The sequence below is a fragment of the Nothobranchius furzeri genome, chromosome 14 (genome assembly GCF_043380555.1).
Source record: "Nothobranchius furzeri strain GRZ-AD chromosome 14, NfurGRZ-RIMD1, whole genome shotgun sequence".
NCBI lineage: Eukaryota > Metazoa > Chordata > Actinopteri > Cyprinodontiformes > Nothobranchiidae > Nothobranchius > Nothobranchius furzeri.
The window spans coordinates 46,046,576-46,071,129 of record NC_091754.1 but is presented as its reverse complement, the minus strand read 5'-3'; the positions used below and the strand labels follow the sequence as shown (position 1 = coordinate 46,071,129).

Genomic DNA, 24,554 nt, shown 5'->3' with positions numbered 1-24,554 from the left:
TTAGTGTCAGAGTCTTTACAGCAATCCTCATACTAAGCAAGCATGCAGCGACAGTGAAGAGGAAAACTCCCTTTTAACAGGAAGAAACCACCAGAGGATCCTGGCTCAGTATAAGCAGCCATCCACCATGACTCACTGGGGATGGAGAAGACACACACACACGAGTTTGGGTCTGATCCCGTCAGGACCTGCTACTTCCTGCTCGTAAGCTGCCTTAAGCCACACATATATATATATAAACTATGTTCACACCCGTAACACATGAATAATAAAATATACTTTAAAATGACTTTGGGTTAAATGTGTTTTGTAATAAATCCCAAATGAGATTACAGGTGACTGAAGCTGTGGTGCACCAGGTAGTGCGTTACTCACCTGAGCACCGCCGGCAGTTATAGTCAGGACTGTCATAACTCGCTAACAGTCCTTGCTGTTTACGAAAATGCTCTTTTTGAATTGAAACGTACTTTAATGGTTTTATGATTTATTTGTGCTCGACAGACACGTTGGTAATAAACTGAGGATAAAAGGTAAGAACGCATCACTATGTCAGCTTCCGTTCATCAGAAATTATACTTAGGGCCACATTCGGCCCCTGAGCCTCACCTTGGATACACCTGTCTTACACAAACAGGTGGTTTAGTCACATATGAAGGGAATACCTTCAGAGGATGTATGAGAGGGAGTCGTCTGACCCGGAGCGACCCGATCTGAAGCGGGTGTCATGGAGGGACTTCATTGCTGCTTATTATAAACAAGGTCTTTGTATCAGATGTAATTATAAATAAAGTTTTAGCATTAGGGACTCCTGACCCGACTACGCCCAGTACCAGCTGGTGTTTATGTTACAGGAACCTTGAGTTCTGTTCACGTCTAAATAAAAATGCTTTGGATTCATCCCCCCCCCCCCTTCTCTCTCTCTCTCTCTCTCTCTCTCTCTCTCTAGGACCTTGTTGCTCATGCTGCTCCTTTGGAGCCTCTGACGTCAGCACCGAGCATTGGAGATGTCCGCCACGGCAGCAGCGGTGCCCACTGGCGCAGCGTCCGTCCAGCGCGCACCAGAGCGGCTGCCTCACCAGCTCCCAACCCGGTCTCCTTCCTCTCCTCTTCTGTCCGTCAAATGCGTTCTCCGGCCGGATTCTGAGCCCTCCGAACCCCCGCCATGTCCTCCGCTGTCACCGAGACGGACGAGGCAGCGCGCGCCTCCCCGCTGACCCCGCTGAAGGTGGTCGGGCTGCTGTGCGTCTTCCTGGCACTCTGCCTGGACGTGGGCTCCGTGATGAGTCCGGCGTGGGTCACTGCCGACGACCAATACCACCTGTCCCTGTGGGAGTCCTGCTGGAAGCCCGCGAGCCTGGACAGCTGGCAGTGCAGCAGCACGCTGGGCTCAGGTAAGTCCGGATCACCTGGTTCTGGGTCCCAGTCTGACTTCAGTGTCTTCACTGGTGATGGAGCTCCACCTGTAGGAAATAAGCAGGTTATTTATGTTATTTCTACGTCTAACATGAGTAAATGCTGTAGGCCTACCTGTCCACCTGATTCTGAGGCAAGTGGAGACACGGTGGTGACCCATCATGGTCTGTAGATAGATGATGAATAAATAAACAGAGACTCCCGTGTTTAGACAGGTCTGAAGCATTAATCATTCTAATAAAAGTGAAGGGATCCAATAATAAATATCATCGTGTCTTCACATAAAGGCTCCTGCTGGTGAGTTTTTACCTGAGGTCAGAGGTTACCTGTAGGGTTAGGGCTCCTCAGACAGGTGGATTTCTCAGTCATCATAAACGTAGCGTTACCTGAACGTTCAGCTGCTCCATCATCTTACTGGGTTTGGACCAGCTGATATCATTCGTGATGATTCCTGTTCTACCCTTTCTCTGCTTAATAAAAACACAACAGTCACTCATCTCTACCTTTGAGGTGTCATCAGATCTAAAGGTGTTTCAGCCAATCAGAGACCAGATGTAATAAATAATTAGATCAGCTGTCAGGTTATTTATGGTCCAGAAACAGTAACTCTCTGGGGCGCTGTGTACTTGAGCCTCATTACTCATGCGTGTGTGTGTGTGTGTGTGTGTGTGTGTGTGTGTGTGTGTGTGTGTGTGTGTGTGTGTGTGTGTGTGTGTGTGTGTGTGTGTGTGTGTGTGTGTGTGTGTGTGTGTGTGTGAGGGAGACAGGACAACACAGACATGAAATTTTTATGTGGGCTTAGGAGAATGTCCAGAAATAGGTCAGCTCAAAATGTAGCCTCTTACTGGCACACACACACACACACACGCACACACACACACACGCATACACATGAACGCACGCATGCACACACACACTTGCACGCACACTCCCACACATGCACGCACACATGCACACACACAAACATACACACACACATACATGCACACAGGGGAAACATGCTCTTGGGGCAACGATCAGACATTCAGTCTTTTGTGTGTGTGCGCGCGTGTTCATGTGTGCGCGTGTGTGTGTGCATGTGTGCGTGCGTGCGTGCGTGCGTGCGTGTGTGTGTGTGTGTGTGTGTGTGTGTGTGTGTGTGTGTGTGTGCTTAAATACACCTTAAACATGAAGCCCTTCTCACGGGTCCATCTATGTGGGCTTGTTTTATTGGGTGATCTTTTTCATTCTGGTTTGGAGTGATGTCACACTTTTGTTTACCCCCCACCCCCCACACCCCACACCCCCCACCCCTAACCCATCAGATCACAAACTGGTTCTGGTGTTGGGAACGTTTGGAAAACTCTAGATGAAATTATCTCACTGGAGGCATTTTGCCTTGAAGCAGATGTCAGTGACCTGGCTGCCTCTCAGGTCGGATCAGCCACCAAGACAGACATCCTGGGATATTTGCCTCCTTCTCAGTCGGTCTCATGTTTCCCTCTCAGCCGTATCGATCCACTCAGGCTTCGGTCTCCACTCTCGGCTTGCTTCCGCCATTGTTTAGTTGTTTGGTGTTTATCTCATTCTCCCTCCCCTAGTCCCCCGTTGCTCCTCTATTGTTACGTTTCCATTGGTATAATTTTCTCATTGTTACCCCCCTCCATAGTCACATCTCTAACATGCCCTCCTCTCCCGTCTGCATCTCCATCTCAGAGATCCCTCCAGAGACGTGGGTTCTATTTGTAGCAGCTGAACCAGGATGTGATGTAGCGTGCTGCTCTGAGGCAGACTGGTTGACTTTCTGTTTAGGGTTACCTAACACTTTATACCAAGGTCTGATAAATAAACCTTTTAAAGAGTTTCTAGATGTCTGAACCCAACTTTGTGGTGATCGCACCATTAATATGTCCAGGAACAGCGAATCCTAAATATGCCATCAAATTTACACATTTTTAATGTTCTTCATGTCCAAACTGAGTGTTTTACTGTAGCAAACTGTAAAGTGAATTCAGTAATTCCTGCATCTTTCTGGTTCTGTTTACTGTTCGGGTCCAAACAGAGAAAATTAGAATCTTTAACCTCGGGTTCTCATCAACGTTCTAGTCTGATCTACAGGGTGGATAAGGGAAAAGAAGCGTTCCCCTTTATCAGACAGCTGGCTCAGTTCTACCACCCTTAGGAATGTTGGGATACAGGGTATCCCGGCCTCCAAAGCCACTTTCACATCTGGGTGAGCCCAGACCGGGTTGGGTCGGCCCGCCCCCGTGCAGCCACATTTTCTTCACACAGCCTTGTCAGGAACACTGATGTCTCTGAGCATGTGGGAGGGGCAAAAGATGAGGAAAGAAGTCCTTGGTGTCCTCCTTAAGTCAGTAAACAAGGCGGCCATTAGCAGTGTTGCTTTTGGAGTCTCTGACAGGAAGCACACAGCTTCCTACTCTCTCTCTCACTGAGACTGCCTTGTGCTCCTCACAGCAGTCTGTCCTCGCGCTGTGGAGCGGTGGTTCCATGCAGCAGTCAGAGGAGATGTTTACTCCACCGCATCCAAACTGATAAGGAATCGCTGATAGGGGAAGCCGCTGCTGGCTGATTTAACCGGCCAGTCAGAGGCTCCCCCTACAGGTAGGCGAGAATTTCAGCCAGTCAGTCAGTCGGTAGTGGGTGTGTTGGGCTGGCTCAGCAGTAAGGTGACCGCCGGGGAGCAGGTCAGCTGACCGTGGAAATCACACCGAATACCCAGATGAACCTACCAGGGCTGGGCCGGGCCAATCCCCATGTGAATGCGCCAGAAGGTGGTGCCTGGTGGCTGAAGCACCAACACTGGGCCAAGTTGTTGCTATGTGTTAGGGATTTTATCAATATGTTTATCAATAACCCATTTCCTGTAGTCGAAGAGAAAAGGAGACAATGAGACAAGTCAACCAGTTATAACTGTGGCTTATGCACGAGGCAAAATGCCCCGAACATCTGGTCACAGACTTTATTTAACCAAAAAGATAAGAAAGAAATGGGAGTGAGAGAGAGATATATATATATGTTGTGTGTGTGTGTGTGTGTGTGCGTGCGTGTGTGGGAAGTCAAGAGTGTATGTGTGTGTGAGTGGCTTGTGTGGGTGTGTCTAAATAAGTGAGCATGCAAAGAGGCATAGAGTAATACATATTACATTCACTTGATTGAATCAATGATCAAGAAATAATAGACATAAAATTTCCACAACACTACGTTAACACCAACTTCTTACTGGTCCAGAACAACAAAATACTGGCAGAAGATGCTAGCTACAGGCTAACCCCAGACCCCAAACATGGCAAAAAACTTAGGGATAAACCGGTTTGGTCCTAAAGCGTGTTTTCACACAGCAAAAACAACACTCAACACAAGAAATGATGACTCACACCAACATGGCCTGCTCAGTCAGGAAATGTCAGAAGATCAAACACGACTTTGATGTTAACACTCATGGCCAAAGGCAAGCATGCTGCACTCCTCAGTTCTGGCTCTCTGATTGGCGGCATGCCACTTTCAACAGGCAGCATGCGTGTTTGACCTCAGTCTCAGAACAAGACAATCCAACGTGTTGGAAAGCCTGGATTTATGATTAGAGCAGAGCACCTATAACACACCACACATGGTAGGATCATCTGATAAGATTATCTTTAGAGCTCATTCATTAAACTGAGTTAAAAAGATAAACTTTGTTGTGAGATTTAACTGATTTATATTTATTTATCATCCAGAGCAGCTCCCAGTGAGCAGAGGCCAGTGTCATCCATCACAGGAGGCTGCTCATCTAGCATGATGATTGTAAGCATTTTACTGGTCATTTTCTCCTCCTTCTGAAGGCCATGCTCACACAGACGAGTGTTGCTGCTCCAGGTGTTTTATTTCTGCAGGGACTAATGAAAACTCACCTCACTCTTTTTCCGCTTTCGGTCGGTAACAAGATGGCGCCTGTGCTTGGCTTAGCCGCAGTCACGGCCACTTTTTCCAACTTTTCTCCACTAACCTCCTCTTTTCCACCTTGCTCCTGTCTGCGATCCTCTTCAGTAGTGCCACTGCTACCATCTCCTATGATCGCCAGACTCTTTTGTCCTTCTGTTCATTCACGATCGCCCAAGATGCACTGAGGACGTACCTCCCTGTTTGTTTATCTGAGTGGCGCACTGGCCCGGAGCCAAACGACGATTCCAACCATCGTGCCTCCAGCTATGTTTATCCGGTCACAATAACCGTGAGGTTAAATTTTCACACCAGGACAACCTTATTACAGACCATTTTAGATTAGGTTACATTTCCTTTATTCCCAGATTATGTAGTTTGTAGCACTCATTATAATGTAGAAAATTTCTGGCCAATCCACGTGATCGGTATCGGTGATCAGCATTCTTTGATATCGGTATCGGTGATCGGCAGCAAAAAACCTGATCGGTGCATCCTAACGACGATCCCAACCAGCGCGCCTCCAGCAATGTTTATCCGGTCCCGGGAAAACGTCAGAGGAAAAGAGGTAAACGAGCAGGAATCCAGGTGAGAATAAGACTTCTCTTAAAGCGTGGTTTATCTAGTAAACATCGGCGCGATCTTCTAGCTTCTTGTCCTTTGTTTGGTGACCTGAGCGCCACTTCCGCATTCCCGCCAGGCCGCGTTGCGACGCGGTTCATCCGTTCAAGTTTTTTAAGGTTGGTTTATCCTCATTCCTCAGTGGTTTCTCCTCCTGTTCCCTCCATAAGTGGTTTTTATAAACACTGTGGATCTAACCCTGCTAATTTACATCCACTAACTCTAGCTGTTTCTGTAGTTTCTGATTCCTCCACCTCACTCAGCATGGCTCTGTTAAATACCCGCTCTGTTAACAATAAGTCCTTCCTGCTCAGTGATTTAGTTCTCTCTAAAAACCTGGATTTTCAGTTTCTGACTGAAGTTTGGCAGCAAACATCTGATTATTCTGATCTGATTGAACTTTGCCCGAGTGGTTATTCTTTTCTTAGCCAGCCCCGGGGTTCTGGTCGTGGTGGAGGCCTAGCTATTGTTTTCAGAGACCATCTTCCATGTAGCTCTACAACCTTTGGTCACTTAGCTTCCTTTGAAATGCAGCTGATTAAAGTTGGGCGTAAGGACCCCTTCTACTGTGCTGTGGTCTATCGTCCACCTGGTCCAAACAGTTCTTTCCTTCAGGAGTTTAGTGACTTTCTATCCTTCACTGTGAAGCTGTCCAGACTGGTGATTGTGGGTGACTTTAACATCCACGTTGATGATCCCACTGATCACTTTGCCATGAATTTCTCCAGCCTTTTGGACTCCTTCAGCTTTACCCAGCATGTTTCTGGTCCCACACACACCAGGGGGCATGCTCTAGACCTTGTTTTAACCCTGAGTATAAATGCTGACAGTGTTTGTCCTGAGAACGTTTATATTTCAGATCACCACTGCATTTTCTTTAACTTGTCAGTTTCTGCGTCCCCACCTCCTGCTCGCCGTATGGTTAGTTCTCGTTTTCTTAATGAGAGCACAGCTAGCAATTTTTCTGCTGCTTTTGATCCACCCTGTTCTTCTGATAACGACCCAGATTCCTTAACTTCTCAGTTTAACAAACACTGCCTCTCCATTCTGGACAACATCTGTCCTGTCAGAACCAGATCAGTTCCTGCAGTGAACCCTACTCCCTGGTTTAATGACAGCCTTTGCAGCCTAAAGCGCCAATGCAGAAAAATTGAGCGTTTGTAGAAGAAAACCCATCTCCACGTCCATCTGCTGCACCTAAAGGTTCTTCTGTCATCCTTTAACTCTGCAGTCAGAGATGCAAGGGTTTCCTATTTCTCCAACCTGGTGTCCCAGAGCAAAGGGAACCCCAAGGTGCTGTTTACCACCATCAGCAGCATCGTCTCTCCTGCCTCTCCTACAGCCTCCATCCACTCTGTTACAGACTGTGAGAACTTTCTGTCTTTCTTTGTGGACAAAGTCAGTAAGTTTAGATCTAGCATCTCTCCTTCAGCCTTATCGCCGCCTCTCCCGACTCCAACCAGGCCCATCATCCTAGATAGCTTTGCTCCAGTTTCTGTGCCTGAGTTAACCAAACTAGTTAACTCTATGAAGACCTCTGCATGCCCCCTCGACATCTTACCCTCATCTTTGTTTAAAAGTGCTTTTCAGTCCATCGGTCCCAGCGTGCTCTCTATAATTAATGCTTCTCTGGTTTCTGGCCAGGTCCCAGCTTACTTTAAGAATGCTGTAATCCACCCGCTTCTTAAAAAACCGAGTCTCGACCCCTCTCTCCATAGCAGCTTCAGACCCATCTCTAAACTTCCGTTCATCTCCAAGATCTGGGAAAAGGTTGTGGCTAAACAACTCACAGCTGCTCTTGATAAACATAACATCTATGATTGCTTACAGTCAGGTTTTCGTAGAGCTCATTCTACTGAAACAGCTCTTCTTAGGGTCTCTAATGACCTTCTGACTCACAGTGATCCAGGGGACTGTTCTGTTCTGGTCTTGCTCGACCTGACTGCAGCTTTTGACACTGTTGACCATCACCTGCTACTGGAGAGGCTGAGAGACTGGGTTGTCCCATCAGGAACTGCTCTGGAGTGGTTCTCCTCTATCTTTCTGAGCGCTCCTTTTCTGTGGCTGTTGGGCAATTTGTATTTTCCATAACCCTTTACCTGAAATAAACACACCAAATACAAAGAGGAGTTCATTTTACACTGTCTCATAAAGAGTGGAGAGGAGGCGATGCACAACTCCCTCCGGAGCTGTTTCCAACGTCTCCCCCACCCCTCTCAGCTCAACAGAGATTTTTATTGAACAATGGGATGGAGGGCGGGCCTTCCTTGAGTTTCAGAGTTACAGAATCTTCTCCTAGGAAACCATATTCCAGAGATAACAGCACAGCAGGCTTACAGAGGAATCATTTACAGAGGAACTACACAGTCAAAATACACACACAACTCCTCAGCTGACCGGTAACTTAATCGACACATATTGTTTGGACCTTCATCTCGTCTGAGGAAGTTGGGTGATCAGAGGCCTTTCTTCACCACTCTAAAATGTGATCAAAGAAGATCGATGACCTTTCGTTTAAACAAATACTTATGTCCTGCAACGTTCTTTAGGCCTCAAAAAGGTACATCAAATACAGAAAATACCTATCAGTGGCCGTTTCCAAGTTTAGGTCCCCCACCACCTCCCTTACCCATGGTGTCCCACAAGGTTCTGTGCTGGGGCCTCTGCTCTTCCTCCTCTATCTGCTTCCTCTTCAGCACATCCTGAGCTCCTTCAAAGGAATCTCCTACCATCTTTATGCAGATGACATCCAACTGTACATCTCCTTTAAGCCCCATGAGATGTCTAAGCTGGGAACGCAGCTTGGCGCATCTCTGTCTGATCGCGGCTTCTGTCTGCTGCGCGGGCTGCCGGCTTTCAGCAGCTTTCGGGATACCTCTGTGTTCCACCCGGTTTTACCCAGCGGTCAGCCCAGCGTATCTCTGACTCAGAAGCTCTGGTGTTGTGCACAGTTAACTCCGGTTGTAGCTAGGTTGCTACCTCCGTTAGCTTAGCTCCCACCTCCGAGTTAGCTTTGGGCTAGCTTCAGGTTACTTGTAGCTAGTTCGACCAGGTGTCGTCAGTTGATCCCAGCCTTACAGCCACACCCTCAGCTCCACCTCTCTTCCCTTTTGTGGAATTGTCTGGGCTTGACGGAACCTGTGACACGGTCAAAATGGCGGTGGTGGCCACCTCCCATTTAGCCTCAAAACTGTGTTATTGGAGCCTATGGAAACCCATTGTCCAATATTTATATGTCGATGGTGTTGACGCATTTTTAGGAGCTTCCTGAACGCGGTACTTTTCCGTTACAGGATGTCACTTTTCCATCACTCTCACAGAGGGAGTAAACCTCTGGCAGCCCTGTTTGTTTATTTCTTTAACTTGTGTTTTATGAAGATGTAAACTACTTGAGTTGTAACCTCTCGTTTTGGAATGAGTCCTCAAACTCAACAACAAAGTAGCTAATAAGTCATTAAATACTCCAAAATTTATGATTACAAACAAACAAATAATAAAACAAACATCCTGCTAAACTGTGGTTCACCAGTATTTGTAACTAAGGGGATTACAGGTAATATTAGAACTTAGACGGTTCCAGTAAACACAAACAGACTTCCTTTTGTACAAAAATAGGAAAATAACACTAAAACAGTCATTTTCATAAAATAAAGAGCCAAATGGGTAGAAGAAACTAAACAAACAGATCAGCACCAAATATAACTTAGGCAGTGGCAGCAAAACAATCCCAAATAGGAATGAAGTGTTGATAAAAGCAGCTGTGAAATAACCAAACTACGTCTCACATGAGTAGGTAACTTATTCCGGTCACTAGGAGCTTTAACACAAAAGGCATGTCTCCCCACCGCGGACAGACGGTCATTAGACAGGATGTAAAACTCAGGGATGACAGGAAGTAGCAACACCTCCACATAAAATGGAAAATCACAATGAGTAAAAATGAAAATCAGCCAGTGGAGCTTACGTCTAGCTGTCAGTGGGTACCGTGAAGGCATTCGTATACATGAGGAGTTCAGAAGGGACGGCGTAAAACAAAATAGAACGAAGGATAAATCTGGCTCTATCCAGACTTCTAAATATGGTCATTTATCTGTAGACTGTACATCAGAGAGGCTCGTAAAGTGTCATGACAAGCCCCTACTTAACCCAGAGGTAGATGGATATTTTCTAAATGCATGGACTATGTTCTGGATTCGATTGTTGACACGTTCCAAGAGCCAGCTTCTGTAGCCGAGGATCAGACCGCCAAGGTCCCTGCTCTCGGCCACCACCCGTCACACACTGTGCCCAACCTCTTTGGCCCCTCCCACAAGTGATGAGCCTGTGGGAAGGGGGACTCATGCTTCCTCTTCGGGCTGAGCCCGGCCGGGCTCCATGGGGAAAAACCCGGCCGGCCCACCTCCAGGCCTGTCTCCAGAGGGGGGCCCCAGTGAGCCGCGTCCGGACGAGGCAACACTGTTTCCATGCACAAGGACTCTTTGGGCTGCTCTGTGCCTGATCCCTCACCTATGTAGCGTTAAGCTTGGTTTATGCTTGACGCATTCACTTTCCGCTTGGTGATGCGGCTCGCGGATGGAACACGCTTCACAACTTGCGGCATTTATGGTTCATGTGGCTTGTCTCTGCGGTGAGCCAATATTCTCCCAAACTGAATGGGGCAGCATGGAGCTCTACGGCATGCATCCAACACTACACCATAGTAGAAGTAGAAATTACTGTTTACAACACGGCATTTCAGCATTTTTAACAGCGTCCTCGTCTTTTCCGACAGTGCGAGCTATTTCTCTCCAAGAATTATTAACAACATGTTGATCACGGTGATCTCTGAGAGCTGAATCATACAAATGTCTGTATTTACGAACCTCTGCCATACTAGTTCTTGCCGATCCGCCATGTTTTTCCACGTGCGACTGTCCATGTGGTTAGAAAATTTCCTAGGTGCGCGTTGTGGAAATTTTGGGCCGTGCGTAGGCGCGGTGGACAGGCGTGGTTGTTAAAATGACGCAATTTTGCCGCGCGGAGCAGTGCAGACCTCGCGGACGCGTCAAGCATAAACCAACCTTTAGGAAGGCCAAAGGTCAAGACCTTGTCCACAGCCATCTTCACTTTGCTTGAGCTGTGTGCTTCTCCAGACCAAAACAGGCTCTGCTTATAACCGTCTGTATCCTTGTCCGTCTGGGGGAGTGTCACAACAAAATCCTCTCCTGTTAATCTGTGCTGCTGGTCACAAGACTCACAGAAGACAGGACTTCATACTTTAATACAAGAATCACATTCTGTTTATACCAGGATTTAGATGAGCCACAATCACAGTGAGTCTAATAAGACGTGATTGCTTTACAGTAATGATGAATCAAAATAACTGTTTATTTCATATTTAAATACAGCAAACAAATCTACTGATGAGCTAATGAAGATTTCATTATCAGTTATTACCTAACCCAGTACATGTGAGGTCCAGCCACATCTCACAATACAACACTTTTAGCGGCTTCAAATAGAAAGATATTCAATAAAATGTAATATTCCATAAAAATATTGATATTCATTATTATTGAGCCTTTAATGCTCGATGAATGATGAAACAACACTTTATAGTTTATAAAAAGCTGTTTATTACTGTATTTGTACTACTAGGATAATGTAGAATAAATGATTATACAAGCTGAGTTAAATGTGTTAAAAGAAACCTAATTAAGTGTATTAGACAACTGGGATGTAAAATAAGATGAGCTGAATGTTTAATGAGGTTTAACAAGTAATCAAATGAATAATAAAGCCATCCTGACTCCAGGTGAGAGACTACGTTCGCCCTCGTGATGGGAGTTCTCGGTATGTCCAGCTGGCTAGGAAGTTTAGTAGGCTTGCTGCCGGGAGGAGTTGGCTTCATGAATGCCAAAGGTCGTAGCTTCCTTTGAATTGGCACAACTGGCCGGTGAGATACAGCCCGGGTCTGCTGGCCACGTCTGAAGAGTTGTTTCTCTGATGGAGTTTTGCAAAGAAAAGGATGGTTCCTTATGCTACTGACCAGTTGGCCTAACTGGTCAGAGCTTTAACTGAAGAGTTCAGGAAGTAAATTATCTTTTATAAAACTGGTTATTTACAAATTTAGACAAACCATCATCTAGAACGTGTAATAGTGTGCGTTCCCTCAGACACCACCTCCTTCTGATGCAGGTGGAAACTTAGATGAGGTTTGAGGAGGTTAAAGAGGTTAAAAACAAGAATTCTGGAATAATCCAGCTTGGAGATTTTTGCTTTTCATCTGAAAAACATTCACCTTATTTCAGTCCAGTTTATTTATAAAGCGCCAAACCACGACCAGAGTCGTCTCATGGACCTTCACACAGTAAACATCTCAATGCAGGTCAGGTCATTAAGCCTGTCAGTAAAAGGTTTCCTATATAAGGAACCCAGCAGGTTGCATCGAGTCACTGACTAGTGTCAATGCAAATACAAAAAGAGCTAGCTAGCTGAAGTGTGTGTGCAAGTGTGCTAGCATGAATGAATAACTGACAATCAATTAAAAACTTGTAAAATATGTTTTTCCAAACCTCCAGTTGCCATTAGAAACGTGTAACTGACATGTGGTGGTTATGTCCTTCTTCTACTTCTTCTTCTTCTTCTTCTGTGTTTTAATGCAGTTGAATGTTACCGTGACTTTATTGTTGCTCAGCGGACCTAATGGTGGAAAACAGTAGGGACAATTTCTGCAGAATAGGTGCTCTTTTGTACTCTAACGTTTCCACTCTTATTGTGACCGTGAGGACGTGTAAACACGTGACTCGCTGTCTGCATCGTCCTTCGACCCCAGGTGCTCCTTGTATATAGATGTGGACAGATTTTTGATAACTAGCCAGGAAAGCTTTTTAGCCGAGGTTGTTTGTCAGCTCAGGGACACTTACTGCTTCCTTCTTCATAAACTTCACGTTCTGCTTCAGCGTTCCTGACTCCCTCTCCACACCTCCGCCAGTCTCCTTGTGCTGGTCCTTTTCTCTTCCTTCTTTTGGAGCGTTTTCTCTCTGTCCTTGCAGGACGAGGTTGCTTTTATGACCATGCATCACTCTTTATCACTCATCATCTCACCTTTCCTTCTCCACTGATGTTCCCACTGCCCTTTTCTCCTTTTTGTTGCACTTTTATTTCATTACTTTCTAATCCAGTTGACTTTCATATTCCAGTAGCTTCTGTTCCATTATTTCTCTGCACTGCCTCTCTTCTCATGATTGACTGTTTATTATTCCTAGATAAACACACTTGGGTGTGGTAAATAACAGACTACCAAGTTGCTGTTCTGCTTATTTTCTAAGATCATTCTCAAGATTTTCACTTTGGTAAATAATAAAATCATTTTCTCTAAAAGCAGAAAAGAAGAATGGACATCTAAATAAATAAATAATTGTATATTTGTACCAACAAACCTGGTTGGCTTTCTCAGCGTGTTGCATTGGCTTCTGTTCATTTGTTCAGCTTAACCCTGACCTAAACTCACCTGCCTGCATAAGGATCTTCCTTTGGTCCCCATAAAACCAGAGGCCCTGAACAGGTTGGTCATTATACCAGTAGAGGTCCCAGGGAGGAAGCAAAACCAGGTGTACGCATCAAAAGCATGGACTTTAGTAACACACTTGGATTCAAGTGGCTGTTTTCATGACTTTGGACTTGATTAAAAAATCACAAAAGACTAGAGATTAAACTTGGAATTGAATTTGGTGGCTTGTTACTTTCCCTAACCCAGGGGTCGGGAACCTTTTCCCATTAAAGAGCCATCATTACCCGTTTCCCACAATAAAGAAAGCACTGGGAGCCGCAGCAACCACGATGTTGTGGGAGGAGCCTACTCACTTGCACTTGGGCCCGCCCTAAAACCTCTGAGAGCTGCCTTAACCAATCACAACAGGTGACAGCAACCAATACCGTTCGCTCATTTACCTCAAAGTTATCTTTCAACAGAAGATAATTAATAAAACATTTGTATAAAATTGATCCAGAAGTTGTAGCCCATCTGTGTCTATAATAATTTGATATTTATCGCCCTGTTAGTGGTTTTACTGAGCAGGTGTTGCTTTTTGACGCGACACACACATCTCCTTTTAAAACATGTTCAGAATACAAATCCAGGCTCTGTCTCTCATTGGACTGTTGTAAGTAAACTTTGTACTGAACGAAACTTTAAATGAAACAATGCTGAAAAGATAAGAAAAAGATTCGATCAATTTGTTTTTTTCCCTCATTTACAGTGATAGAGATAACAGCTCAGTGCACATGGCTCTGGTGTTAATCCTGTTTAATGTTCCTGTTTGCAACAATCTTCATAAGAAGGCAAAACGGTTAAATGGCAGAGTTCACAATGACTGGATATTTCCCAAATTTGATTGTTTATTTTGACGGAGAAACCTCAAGCCTGCAGATGCGCTGACATTTTTATCATTACGCACATCGCATAGGTAGCTACATCAATCAAGAAAAGATTCCCATCAGAACATCTCAGCTGGACACTGAGCTCAGCGCAGCTCGCTGTCAGCGCGTACGTAAGGTGCACAGCGAGCTGAAGATTTACTCAGCCGATGTGTAGATCAGGGGCTTGGAGCGCGTCGCAGAACCAGAGACATGCGGGAAGATTCCTCCCACTGAAGCGAGTGCTCTCCAAACCCTGTCTCTTAGAGAGACTTGTCACCAAGAAAATGTCCCTGATGATGAAACTTTGGCTGAATAGCGCTTGTTCCTGTCTCCAATGTGGTGACGCATCCATGAGCCTGTCTGAGGAAAAGTCCAGAATCTCACATCCTCTTCAGCTCAGAAAGCTCCTATAGAGACGTCTGATTACACACAAGCAGGTGACCTGTTAAGGTTTACACAGACAATCTTTACATTTAGTGTTGGCATAGGTTACAGATAAAAATGAATGCAGTGAAATAAAATGCATTTTATTTAAATATTCATTAATTATTTTACAAGCAGAGAGCCGCATCAGATGGATGGAAGAGCCGCATGCGGCTCCAGAGCCACGGGTTGCCGACCCCTGCCCTAACCCAAACACCATATCTGACACAAAATGTTCTGTCAAATAGCACAACTAATGAATTAATCTGATTTAAAGTATTTATTTATTGTTACACTGTAATGGAATTAAAAGTTTGAATTCAGAGTTTAGGACTTGACTCAGGGCTTCAAGTCAAAGGTCTGAGACTAGCTTGAACTGGTCTCAATGTAGTCCAGATCTGTCACCTGTTGAAAATCAATTGAACAAAATGAACCACTGAGCAGCACAGCTAAATAATTAATTTTGTCATCATAATAAACAAATTATGTTGTTCAGTTCAATTCAAGTTTATTTGTCAAGCGCCAGATCAGGACCAGAGTCGTCTCAAGGACCTTCACACAGTAAACAATACAGGTCAGGTGTCTCATTTATCAAGCTTGCTTACGCACAAACTTTAGGATTTATGAAACAAAACTTAGCGGAAAAATGTGTTCAACTTTAAGTTGACTAAGGACCTGGCTTACGCACATTTTGGACATGGAGAGCACCTGCAGTGCTGCTGCTGAGAAGGGTACAATTATCACTTGTACTGCTTCGTTTTCACACAGAACAAGACGCCCACACGCACACACACACACGCGCGCGCACACACACACACAGCCTGAAGCGCAGAATACGGAATGCAGAATATCAGCAGGGGGACAGATTGAGACAGAATGTCATGCGTCTGTGACAGTGTGTGTGTCCTGTTACTGTGACCCAATTGATCATGCGCCCTGGCTACTTAAACAAGGAAGATTTCTGTTTGGCTGACTGGTTAGCGTGTGTGACTTTCACCCCGGAGTCTGGGGATCGAATCCTGATGGGGCCATTTTTTTTATATCTGCCACAGATCTCTCTGAAGAACTCACAGCATTGGCAGCTTCAGCAACGCTGTGCCACACCATGGATTTTCTATTATTTGTTTTGCAAAAGTACTTCCCTTCATTTCTCCACCTCACCCACAAGTACCTCAATTTCTGCATCTGTGAAATAGCGCTTCCTTGATCTGTCTTGATCTACGGTCACCATGTCATTGGCGGAACACTGCAACATATATGCATGAGATCCATAAATCACTTTGCATTGACTATTAATGGCAATAAAGCTTTCTCTGAGTAAGTGGGCATGGTGAGGGCAGGATGTGACTAAAAAGCAGCTGAGAACCTTTCTAGATACTTTCTGATTTATGAAGCGGAGATTGCGTGCAGCTGTGCGTACTCCATGTTTGATAGATCACAAACCTACTTGGCGTAAGTACTTTTTTTTTGCTGTGCTTAAGTACGGTTTTAGTAAGGATTCTACGCAATGTTTGATAAATGAGACCCCTGGTCATTAAGCCAATCAGTAAAACGTTTCCTATGTAAGGAACCCAGCAGGTTGCATCGAGTCACTGACTAGTGTCAGAGTCTTTACAGCAATCCTCATACTAAGCAAGCATGCAGCGACAGTGGAGAGGAAAACTCCCTTTTAACAGGAAGAAACCTCCAGACAGTCCTGTTTTTTAAAAGTGTCCAGACTGTCAATGCTACGTAAGGATAAAGGAAGATCATTCCAAAGTCAGGGTGCAATAGTCTGGAAGGAGCGATCACCTCGACTTTTATATCTGGTCTTTGGAACTTCTAGAAGGTTCTGGTGGGGTGACCTGAGGGCTCGGATTGGAGCATAAGACTTTAACAGTTCAGTAATATAGGGAGTAGCTTGACCATGTAGAGCATTGAACGTTATAGTCAGGATTCTAAAGTTAATGGGTAACCAGTGCAGAGACATTAGAATAGGAGTGATGTGTGCTCTTCTGTTTGCTCCAGTTAGGAGCCTCGCTGCAGAGTTCTGGACCAACTGAAGGTGATCAAGGGCTTTTTTGTTAAAACATGTGAAAAGTGTGTTGCAGAAATCTAGACGGGAGGAGATAAAGGCCTGGAGAACCATTTCAATTTGATGCTTTGACACCAACCTTCACAGTTTGGAGATATTAAGTGATAAAAACAGTTTAGGACCAACGTTTTTGAGTGGCCTTCAAGAGACATTGATTGGTCAAAAACACCCAAATTCCTTAAGTTTGTCTTGACAGCAGAGGATAAATGACCAAGTTTTAGACTAATCAGGGGAACCATTCTCTCAGGGGCAATGATCAGACATTCAGTCTTTTCAGAGTTTAACTGAAGGAAGTTATCTTCTAGCCAGCTGGTGATAGCTGATAGACTCTGGTAATTCAGACAGTTTATAGATCTCAGAATCCTTAAAGGAGCAGTACAGCTGAATATCCTCTGCATATAGGTGATAAGAGACATTATGAAAAGAATCAATTATCTGTCCAAGAGGGTGTATGTACAGTAGAAACAACTGTGGACCCAAAACAGAGCCTTGGGGTACCCCACAGAACAGATGGGTAGAATCTGACATGATTTGGTTTCTACAGACACTGCAACTTCTGTTAGAAAGGTACGATCTAAACCAGTTTAGAACAGTTCCAGAGATCCCCAGTGAGTCACCAAGTCTTTTAATTAAGGTGCTGTGATCAACAGTGTGAAAAGCTGCAGAAAGATCTAATAATACTAACACTGTTAATTCGCCGTTTTCTGCAGCCATCATGATATCACTGGAAACTTTAAGCAAAGCTGTTTCTGTTGAATGCTTTTTACGAAAACCAGACTGGAATTTATCAAAACAGTTGTGTAGGTACAGAAAAATAATCAGTTGATCTGCCACAACCTTTTACAATATTTTAGAGATAAAGGGTCATTTAGAAATGGGTCTATAATTTTTAGGCTGAGATGAGTCCAAACTTGTTTTTTTTAAGGACAGGTTCAATAACTGCATGTTTGAAAACAGATGGTACAGAGCCAAATTGTAGGGATAAATTAATAAAATCTACAATGCATGGGCCAGTTTGGTCAAACATCTTGATTAGCGCCACGCTAGTTAAGTAGCTACGGCGCTGTTCAGCCGGGCCTCCAATTCCGACCCCCTTGCCTCTATACAAAATGCTACTTTTATTACACGTACCATTATCACTAAAGGAGGTAGAGGAGTAACTAAACATCTGACACAGAGAGCAAGAGATAGGAGACAGAGAAGCAGAGACAGAAGTAGCCATAGCCGTGCTGAGGCTAAGCTAACTGGACGAGCAACCCGTTCAACACCCAATAAACTGCATGCAAACTCAAATGGTTCCCTAAAAGCTAGGTGGAACAAGGGAAAATGTGTTTTAGCATGCTTATGTGCTACAATAACTGTAATCAATGTTAGTGAGCCACAAACACCGAACAGCTACACGGAGCGCAACACTGAAAACAGGAAGTGATGCAAAACGCCTTACCGCAGGAAGGTGCTTGTTAATTTTTTCTTTTTGCTAACAAGAGTTTTATGTGCCGTGTTAATCTGATATGTTGCAGTCATTCCTACACTGCTTACCTGTTTGTTGGTCTTTTGAACTAAATGTCATTACTTTCTCCCCCCCCCCCCACCTTCCCTCTCCAGACTGGCAGGTTGTTACGTTAGCTCTGTTGCTAGGGGGTGGAGCCCTAGTACTGATGTCATTCCTGGTTGCTCTGGTTGCAGTGTGCATCGGCACGAGGCGACGGTTCTACGCTCCCGTTGCCCTTATGCTCTTTGCTGCAGGTCAGCACGCACACACACACACACACACACACACACACACACACACACACACTGAAAACCCTATCTTTATGGTTCAGGGTGAAATGGGCGGACACTTGTTGCTGAAATAATAAGAATATCATCATTTTTAACAAGAAATGTTTCATTTCAGAATGCTGAAAAAACAAAAGTCTCCACTTGGATTGAACTAGGAGGAGCCTTTTATTGGATAAATACTGCATTTAACCTGTAACAAGTTATTCATCCCCATCAACGAGCTGCTTCTCATTTCTAGAACACCCAGGTGGAACGACACACCTGGTGGTGGAAAGATGATAGTCTGTGTGAGAAGGGTCAGCTCATCAGCATCAAGCAGAGAAAACCTCTGAGGAGATGAAGAAGCGACTAAAACTGGGTTAACACCAGAGTTCTCCAAGGCAGTCAATTTGATTATTTTCTTATTTTGATATGAAATAACTTTAGTGAAGCCGGGAGTAAACTGTGCCTCCCTTTCACTCGTAGCATTCAGCATCTCAATTTCCACCAAACAGTTCCAGAGTGCAGCCATGCAGCTCGCCGCTCCTGCTGGGTGAAACGCGGAGATTCGCCGATGTGTGATGACTTCTAATGGGACTTTGCTTATTAGTCATGTTCTCACACTGTCTGACCCAGTTTTAGAAGTGCTAGCGATGGGAAACGTCTGACACAGGTAATGTGTCACACATGTGCTGGTGAGTGGAGCGGAGGCAGGATCCAAACGCAGGTGAGGAAGGAGGCAGGCAGGCAGTCAGGTATATTTAAAACAAGGATTTAATAATGAACACGCAGGACAATGAAACAATGACTCGACACAGGACACAAAACAGACGGGGTTTAAATACAGGAAGACCGGGAGCTAAGGTGATTGGGAAACAAGAGGCAGGTGGGAGTAATTAACGAGACACAGAGCTGAACTAGACAGGGAGACAGGACAGGGTGTGACATAATGTAGGAACGCCAACACCAGCCTGAAAGGAAAATGGGGGCATGGCTTTACTGTTCAGAAGCAGGTGGTTGAGGTAGGCGTGGGAGCCCTGAGTCGTCCGGCGTGACTGGATGAGCCGTGACTCTAGGGAGCTAAGAGGTTAGGTGAGACTGTAGCTCAGGCAGAAACTGGACTGTTCAGAGTTAATTTAACTGATTAGGCAAAGCTGACAGTGTGATTTGCTTCTTCTTTACTTTTACACCTGGTTCAAATGAGGGCGCTGCCGTGGTAGAACAGTCCTCTTTCATTACTCCTATTAGATGTCTGAACCTGAACAAGAGTCACAATGAGGCAACCAAGTGTGTTGCCATAGCAACAGCCAGAGTTTTTACTCAGGCTGAAGTGAACAGAGGTCTGTCTGAAAAGGCCAAACTCTGTTTGGTGCTCTGAACCCAGATTTCTACTGGAGTGTATCATTGCTGCTGCGAAAGGCTAAAGCCTCAGCATCAGTGATGGAGATCTGCAACAGAACATCTACAGCAAGCAGAGGACCTCGTGTTTCCACCTCTCTACTCCCGAGTTACATCAGCTTCGTTAGTCCCAGCTGGTCTCCATAGCAGCAGGACCGATCCTCTCTGGAACCATCAGCGTTCTCCATCTGAAAAATAAACATCCTGAAGATCTTTCCATCCCAGAACTAGTTTTCATGAAGAAGTAGACTTGGTCTTCAGCAGCGTTTAGGTAGACTCGGGGTTAGGGTATGCAACACACCTACTCCACTGGCTGTTATTGCCTTGAGGTTCAGTTGGAGCTCTTGCACCAGGTATGTGTCTGTTACACAGAACCTCTTCCTGTCCTCACAGCCTTTCACTTCGGTTTGAAGGTCCAGTCTTCAGTCCTTTAGAGGCACCACTGACCCTTCCTCTGTCATTAGCACCTTCATCCACTGTTGGTAGGTCTAGACTTTTATGGTCACCCTTTTTCAGCTAGTAACCATTTCAAAGCGGTCTACCTTTCTGTTTTGTTGTTGCGTCTGCAGAAGATATTAATCATGTCTCACAATCATTCGGTTGATTGCACCTCTGATCTAGAACATTGACCAGGAACATCCAACAAGATGGTCACACCAAACCATCATAGTTTAGCATCATTTAGAAACAACAAAACGAGAAGATGATGGCACTCTAATCGTCATTATGAAGGACATCTGCTGGTTATGCATCAATATGATCAACAATTACATTAACATGTTAAACAATCTGTTTAAAGCAACATAGTGAAAGAATACATAACATGCATCGTCTGATACAAGCATTGCACAGGTAAGGTATGTAATGCACCTTGGTACAAGGACCCCATCAGGAGGTAATACTGAGAGTGACATTGGAGGTGCCTAAACAGCAGCCAGCAACATTTTACATTTCCACTTCATGTTCAGAGAAGTAGTCAGACCTGGTTCCTTCTGCAGGTCCAGGTGGCCTTGCTGCAGGATCAGAAGAAGCTGTAGAACCACGCTGGGTCTGCTGACAGTGGTAGATGCTTTGTTTTACTGGTTAAAGGAGTGCTTGGGGAAGTAAAAACAACGTCTCTTTGCTTTTTCACACTAATGAGGGACAAACATAGAAAATGCTTCACAGGTTAAATGATGAGCGTACAAAACAAAGAAGTCACAGAATTGATCAGGGAGCCAGCAGCAGGTCTTCAGGAAGAGTTGGGTGTATTTTTGTTCCTGCCCTGAACTTGTGGGGCTGTTCTCATGCATGCAGAGCAGAAATGCTGCCTGCTTCTTTTGTTCCTCTCATTTATTCTGTTCCTCTGCTGAAACTGCATCCCTGATGACTGAGACCCATTATCCACCTCGCTGTCATGCACACTCGGACTGCTTTAAGTCCGTTTGAGTCTTTCCTTCAGCCATCACTGAATGTTCATGGTCATGAAAAGGAACACAAACAGGTTTTTGTTTGTTTGTTTGTTTTTTACTTTTTGAAGCGTTTACCGTTAGTAAAAGCAGACCCGTCCCAGTGAAACTGGCTGAATCAATAGATCTCTTCAGGGTTTGGCCCATTTCTCCGTCCACCCGCTCGGAGCTCAGACTGATGATTACTGCAGATAGGAGCTGAAAGCAGCTCATGGTGATCTTCCACCTGATCCACTCCGTGCTCCTGCAGGGTCGAAACTCTTCTGGCCTTTTCCAGGTTTTCTGTTTGTTGACGTCTTGCAGCAGGGCTGGAGAGCTGACTTTGATCAGATGCGTCAACAATGACAGCTGACCTACAGCCACGCCGCTGATACTGAGGGGCTGCTGTTGTACACAGCAGAGCCGCTCTACCAGCAGACTGTTGACACCAAGCAGTAGGCTGCACTACACCATGTGTGAGTGTGTGTGTGTGTGTGTGTGTGTGTGTGTGTGTGTGTGTCTGTGTGTGTGTATGTGTATGTGTGTGTGTGTGTGTGTGTGTGTGTGTATGTGTATGTGTGTGTGTGTGTTGGACATGTGTGTGTACGTGTCTGTGTGTGTGTGTGTGCGTGTTTGTGTGTACGTGTCTGTGTGTGTGTGTGTGTGTGTATGTGTGTGTGTGTGTATGTGTGTGTGTGTGTTTGTGTGTACATGTCTGTGTGTGTGTGTGTGTGTGTGTGTGTGTGTGTGTGTGTGTGTGTGTGTGTACGTGTCTGTCTGTGTACGTGTGTGTGTGTGTGTGTACGTGTCTGTCTGTGTACGTGTGTGTGTGTGTGTGTGTGTGTGTATGTGTCTCTGTGTGTGTGTGTGTGTGTGTGTGTGTGTGTGTGTATGCGTGTACGTGTCTGTCTGTGTATGTGTGTGTGTGTGTGCGCATGTCTGTGTGTGTGTGTGTGTGTGTGTGTGTGTGTGTGTGTGTTGCAGATGTGCTTCTGTCGTAACGTGGTTAGATCAGCAGGGTCATAAATAATGAACATCTGCTTCAGAGAGAGCTGGCTTCATTTTCACATCACTTTACATGTTAGCTAACACGAGTTATAAACCAGCAGCAGCTAAAGTAACAGAATAGTCTGTTACGTTAGATTAGAACAGATTACACCAGTTATGTCACCATGGTAACCATCAGTGATTGTAATATGCCAAAACAGCAGTTCAAACAGAAACCCAGCTTCCTGTTTAATCTCTAAATGATGATTCTATGGTGAACTCTAGCATTGAAAAGGGGGCGGGGCCTGTCACTCATTTTTCATTATTGTGTATGTGGAAAAAGATTGCACTAATGCTCTAATTTTGTCTCCATCATACGACTTTTTGCTGACTTTTAGTCATTGAATTGTCACTGAAGCTGAGAAAAGCTGCGACTGTAAATCTAAAGACGCAGTTCCTGTTTATGCGTTAGCAAACATAACGGCCCTGCCGGAGTCATTAGAGATGACCTCTGTGTTTGAAAGGAAGTGGTCCGACAGTCTGGAGCTGGGAGGCAGTCAGGCACAGAAGCAGCGAACTGACTGCCGCGGAAAAACAGTGTTTTAGCCTTAAAACAGGAAAAAATAACCCTAACCATAACCCAAGGGTTGTGTTTGACTGGATTAAAAACTAATCACAAACAGGTTAACTGGTTAACATTAATCTACCTTAAACCTGGATTCCAGTTGTTGAGGTTCATTTTAAGAGTAAATTAGTGACAAAACGAGCTAACCCTGGGAGGACTGAATCAGATGGGTAAACCAGGATCATTAATAGTTTTTTTAATCTTGACTAGCAGTTAGCACTTCCATCCAGTCAGAACCTATCTACATTTCTCCTATCTGAGGCTGTTCAGGAACAGCAGATGTGTTGAAACTGCTGGAGCTTCTGGCAGGACGGCCACTTTAGAACAACTTTATGTTTTTGTTGATTTCTAGACTTTATGCCATGTGGTGACCATGTCCATGTTCTCCAGTTGTCCTCCAGGCCTGCAGCTTGGTCCTCTACCCCATCAAGTTCATCGAGAGCATCAACCTGAGGATCTACCACGAGTTCAACTGGGGCTACGGCCTGGCCTGGGGCGGAACCATCTTTGCCTTTGGTGGGGGTGTCCTCTACTGTCTCAACCCCAGGAACTATGAGGAGTACTACTGATTCTGGTCTGAACCAGCCACAAACTGGTGGTGCTGGGAAACATAACCCTAGGACTGGTAGAGACACCGATGGAGAACCGCTGGAAACATCTTGCATCATGTGACACGTCCAGCTGTTGGCTCTGTTCACCAGAAACCAGACTGGGGGGGTTGGTGTTATTTTACACATGCAGCTGACGTCTTCATGTCCATCCGTGGATCATCTCAGTTGTGTCTTAGGTTGTTGTTCTTTTTCTATTTTTGCCTAAACTTTCAGAAGGACGAGGAAACGGATCAGATGCTGCCGTTCCGCCTCGTAACTCCTCACAAGACAAATCCATCCTAAGGGAAGGTGAGGGGAGGGACGGCATAAAGACACCCACTCAATATTCTCTTATCGACCCACTTGTCTGTTACCACGGCAACCCACAGGGAGCGCACATGCAGCAGTCATGATTGATTACCCACGGTCGGATGTGTGAGACAGGACGACCCCAACGGTCCGTGGAGTTTGTCTCCGTCTCTGTTTGGGTTTAGTCTGAGTGAAGGACACGTCTCTGGGGACATGATTGTCTTCATGATGTCTGCTGAAGGAGGACGTCTGGGCCTCAGAGGGGTGAAGGTTTCCATAGTCCAGAAACAACACACACACACACACACACACACACACACCACAGAGAACTGTTGAAGCAGCCTCTTCGGTTTGTCTTGTATTCACGGTGAAGCCGTCATCCAAAAGTCGGAGCTGGGCTCCCCAGCCACCCTAACAACAGAACTGTCACATGCTTCCAGAGACCCGTTTATGCTGCTCCCCAGGTCCGTGTCTGAATATAGCTTCATTACATACAATGTTACAGGAATGTGTTTTTACTTGAGTTCAGGTCTCTTCTAGAGTCCCAGAAGGTCAGACGACCCGCTGCTCAAGTCTCTGTGGTGAAATCGGTTGTCCAGCTACAT

At 45.2% G+C, this 24,554-nt stretch overlaps 1 protein-coding gene across 1 annotated transcript; it reads left to right on the top strand.

The window, feature by feature from the left end:
- The first annotated feature begins 1,018 nt into the window (after nt 1-1,018).
- Nucleotides 1,019-23,822, top strand: LOC107380847 (transmembrane protein 47). The gene is made up of 3 exons (XM_015952217.3): nt 1,019-1,391; nt 18,458-18,598; nt 23,441-23,822. The coding sequence occupies exons 1-3, from the start codon at nt 1,163-1,165 to the stop codon at nt 23,617-23,619; spliced, it is 549 nt and encodes a 182-aa protein (XP_015807703.1). The 5' UTR covers nt 1,019-1,162; the 3' UTR covers nt 23,620-23,822.
- Nucleotides 23,823-24,554: the final 732 nt, after the last annotated feature.

Coding starts and splice junctions, on each gene's coding strand:
- LOC107380847 (XM_015952217.3), top strand. CDS start 1,163: ATGTCCTCCGCTGTCACCGAGACGGACGAGGCAGCGCGCGCCTCCCCG. Junction 1,392..18,457: donor CAGCAGCACGCTGGGCTCAG/GTAAGTCCGGAT, acceptor TTCCCTCTCCAG/ACTGGCAGGTTGTTACGTTA. Junction 18,599..23,440: donor CCTTATGCTCTTTGCTGCAG/GTCAGCACGCAC, acceptor CATGTTCTCCAG/TTGTCCTCCAGGCCTGCAGC.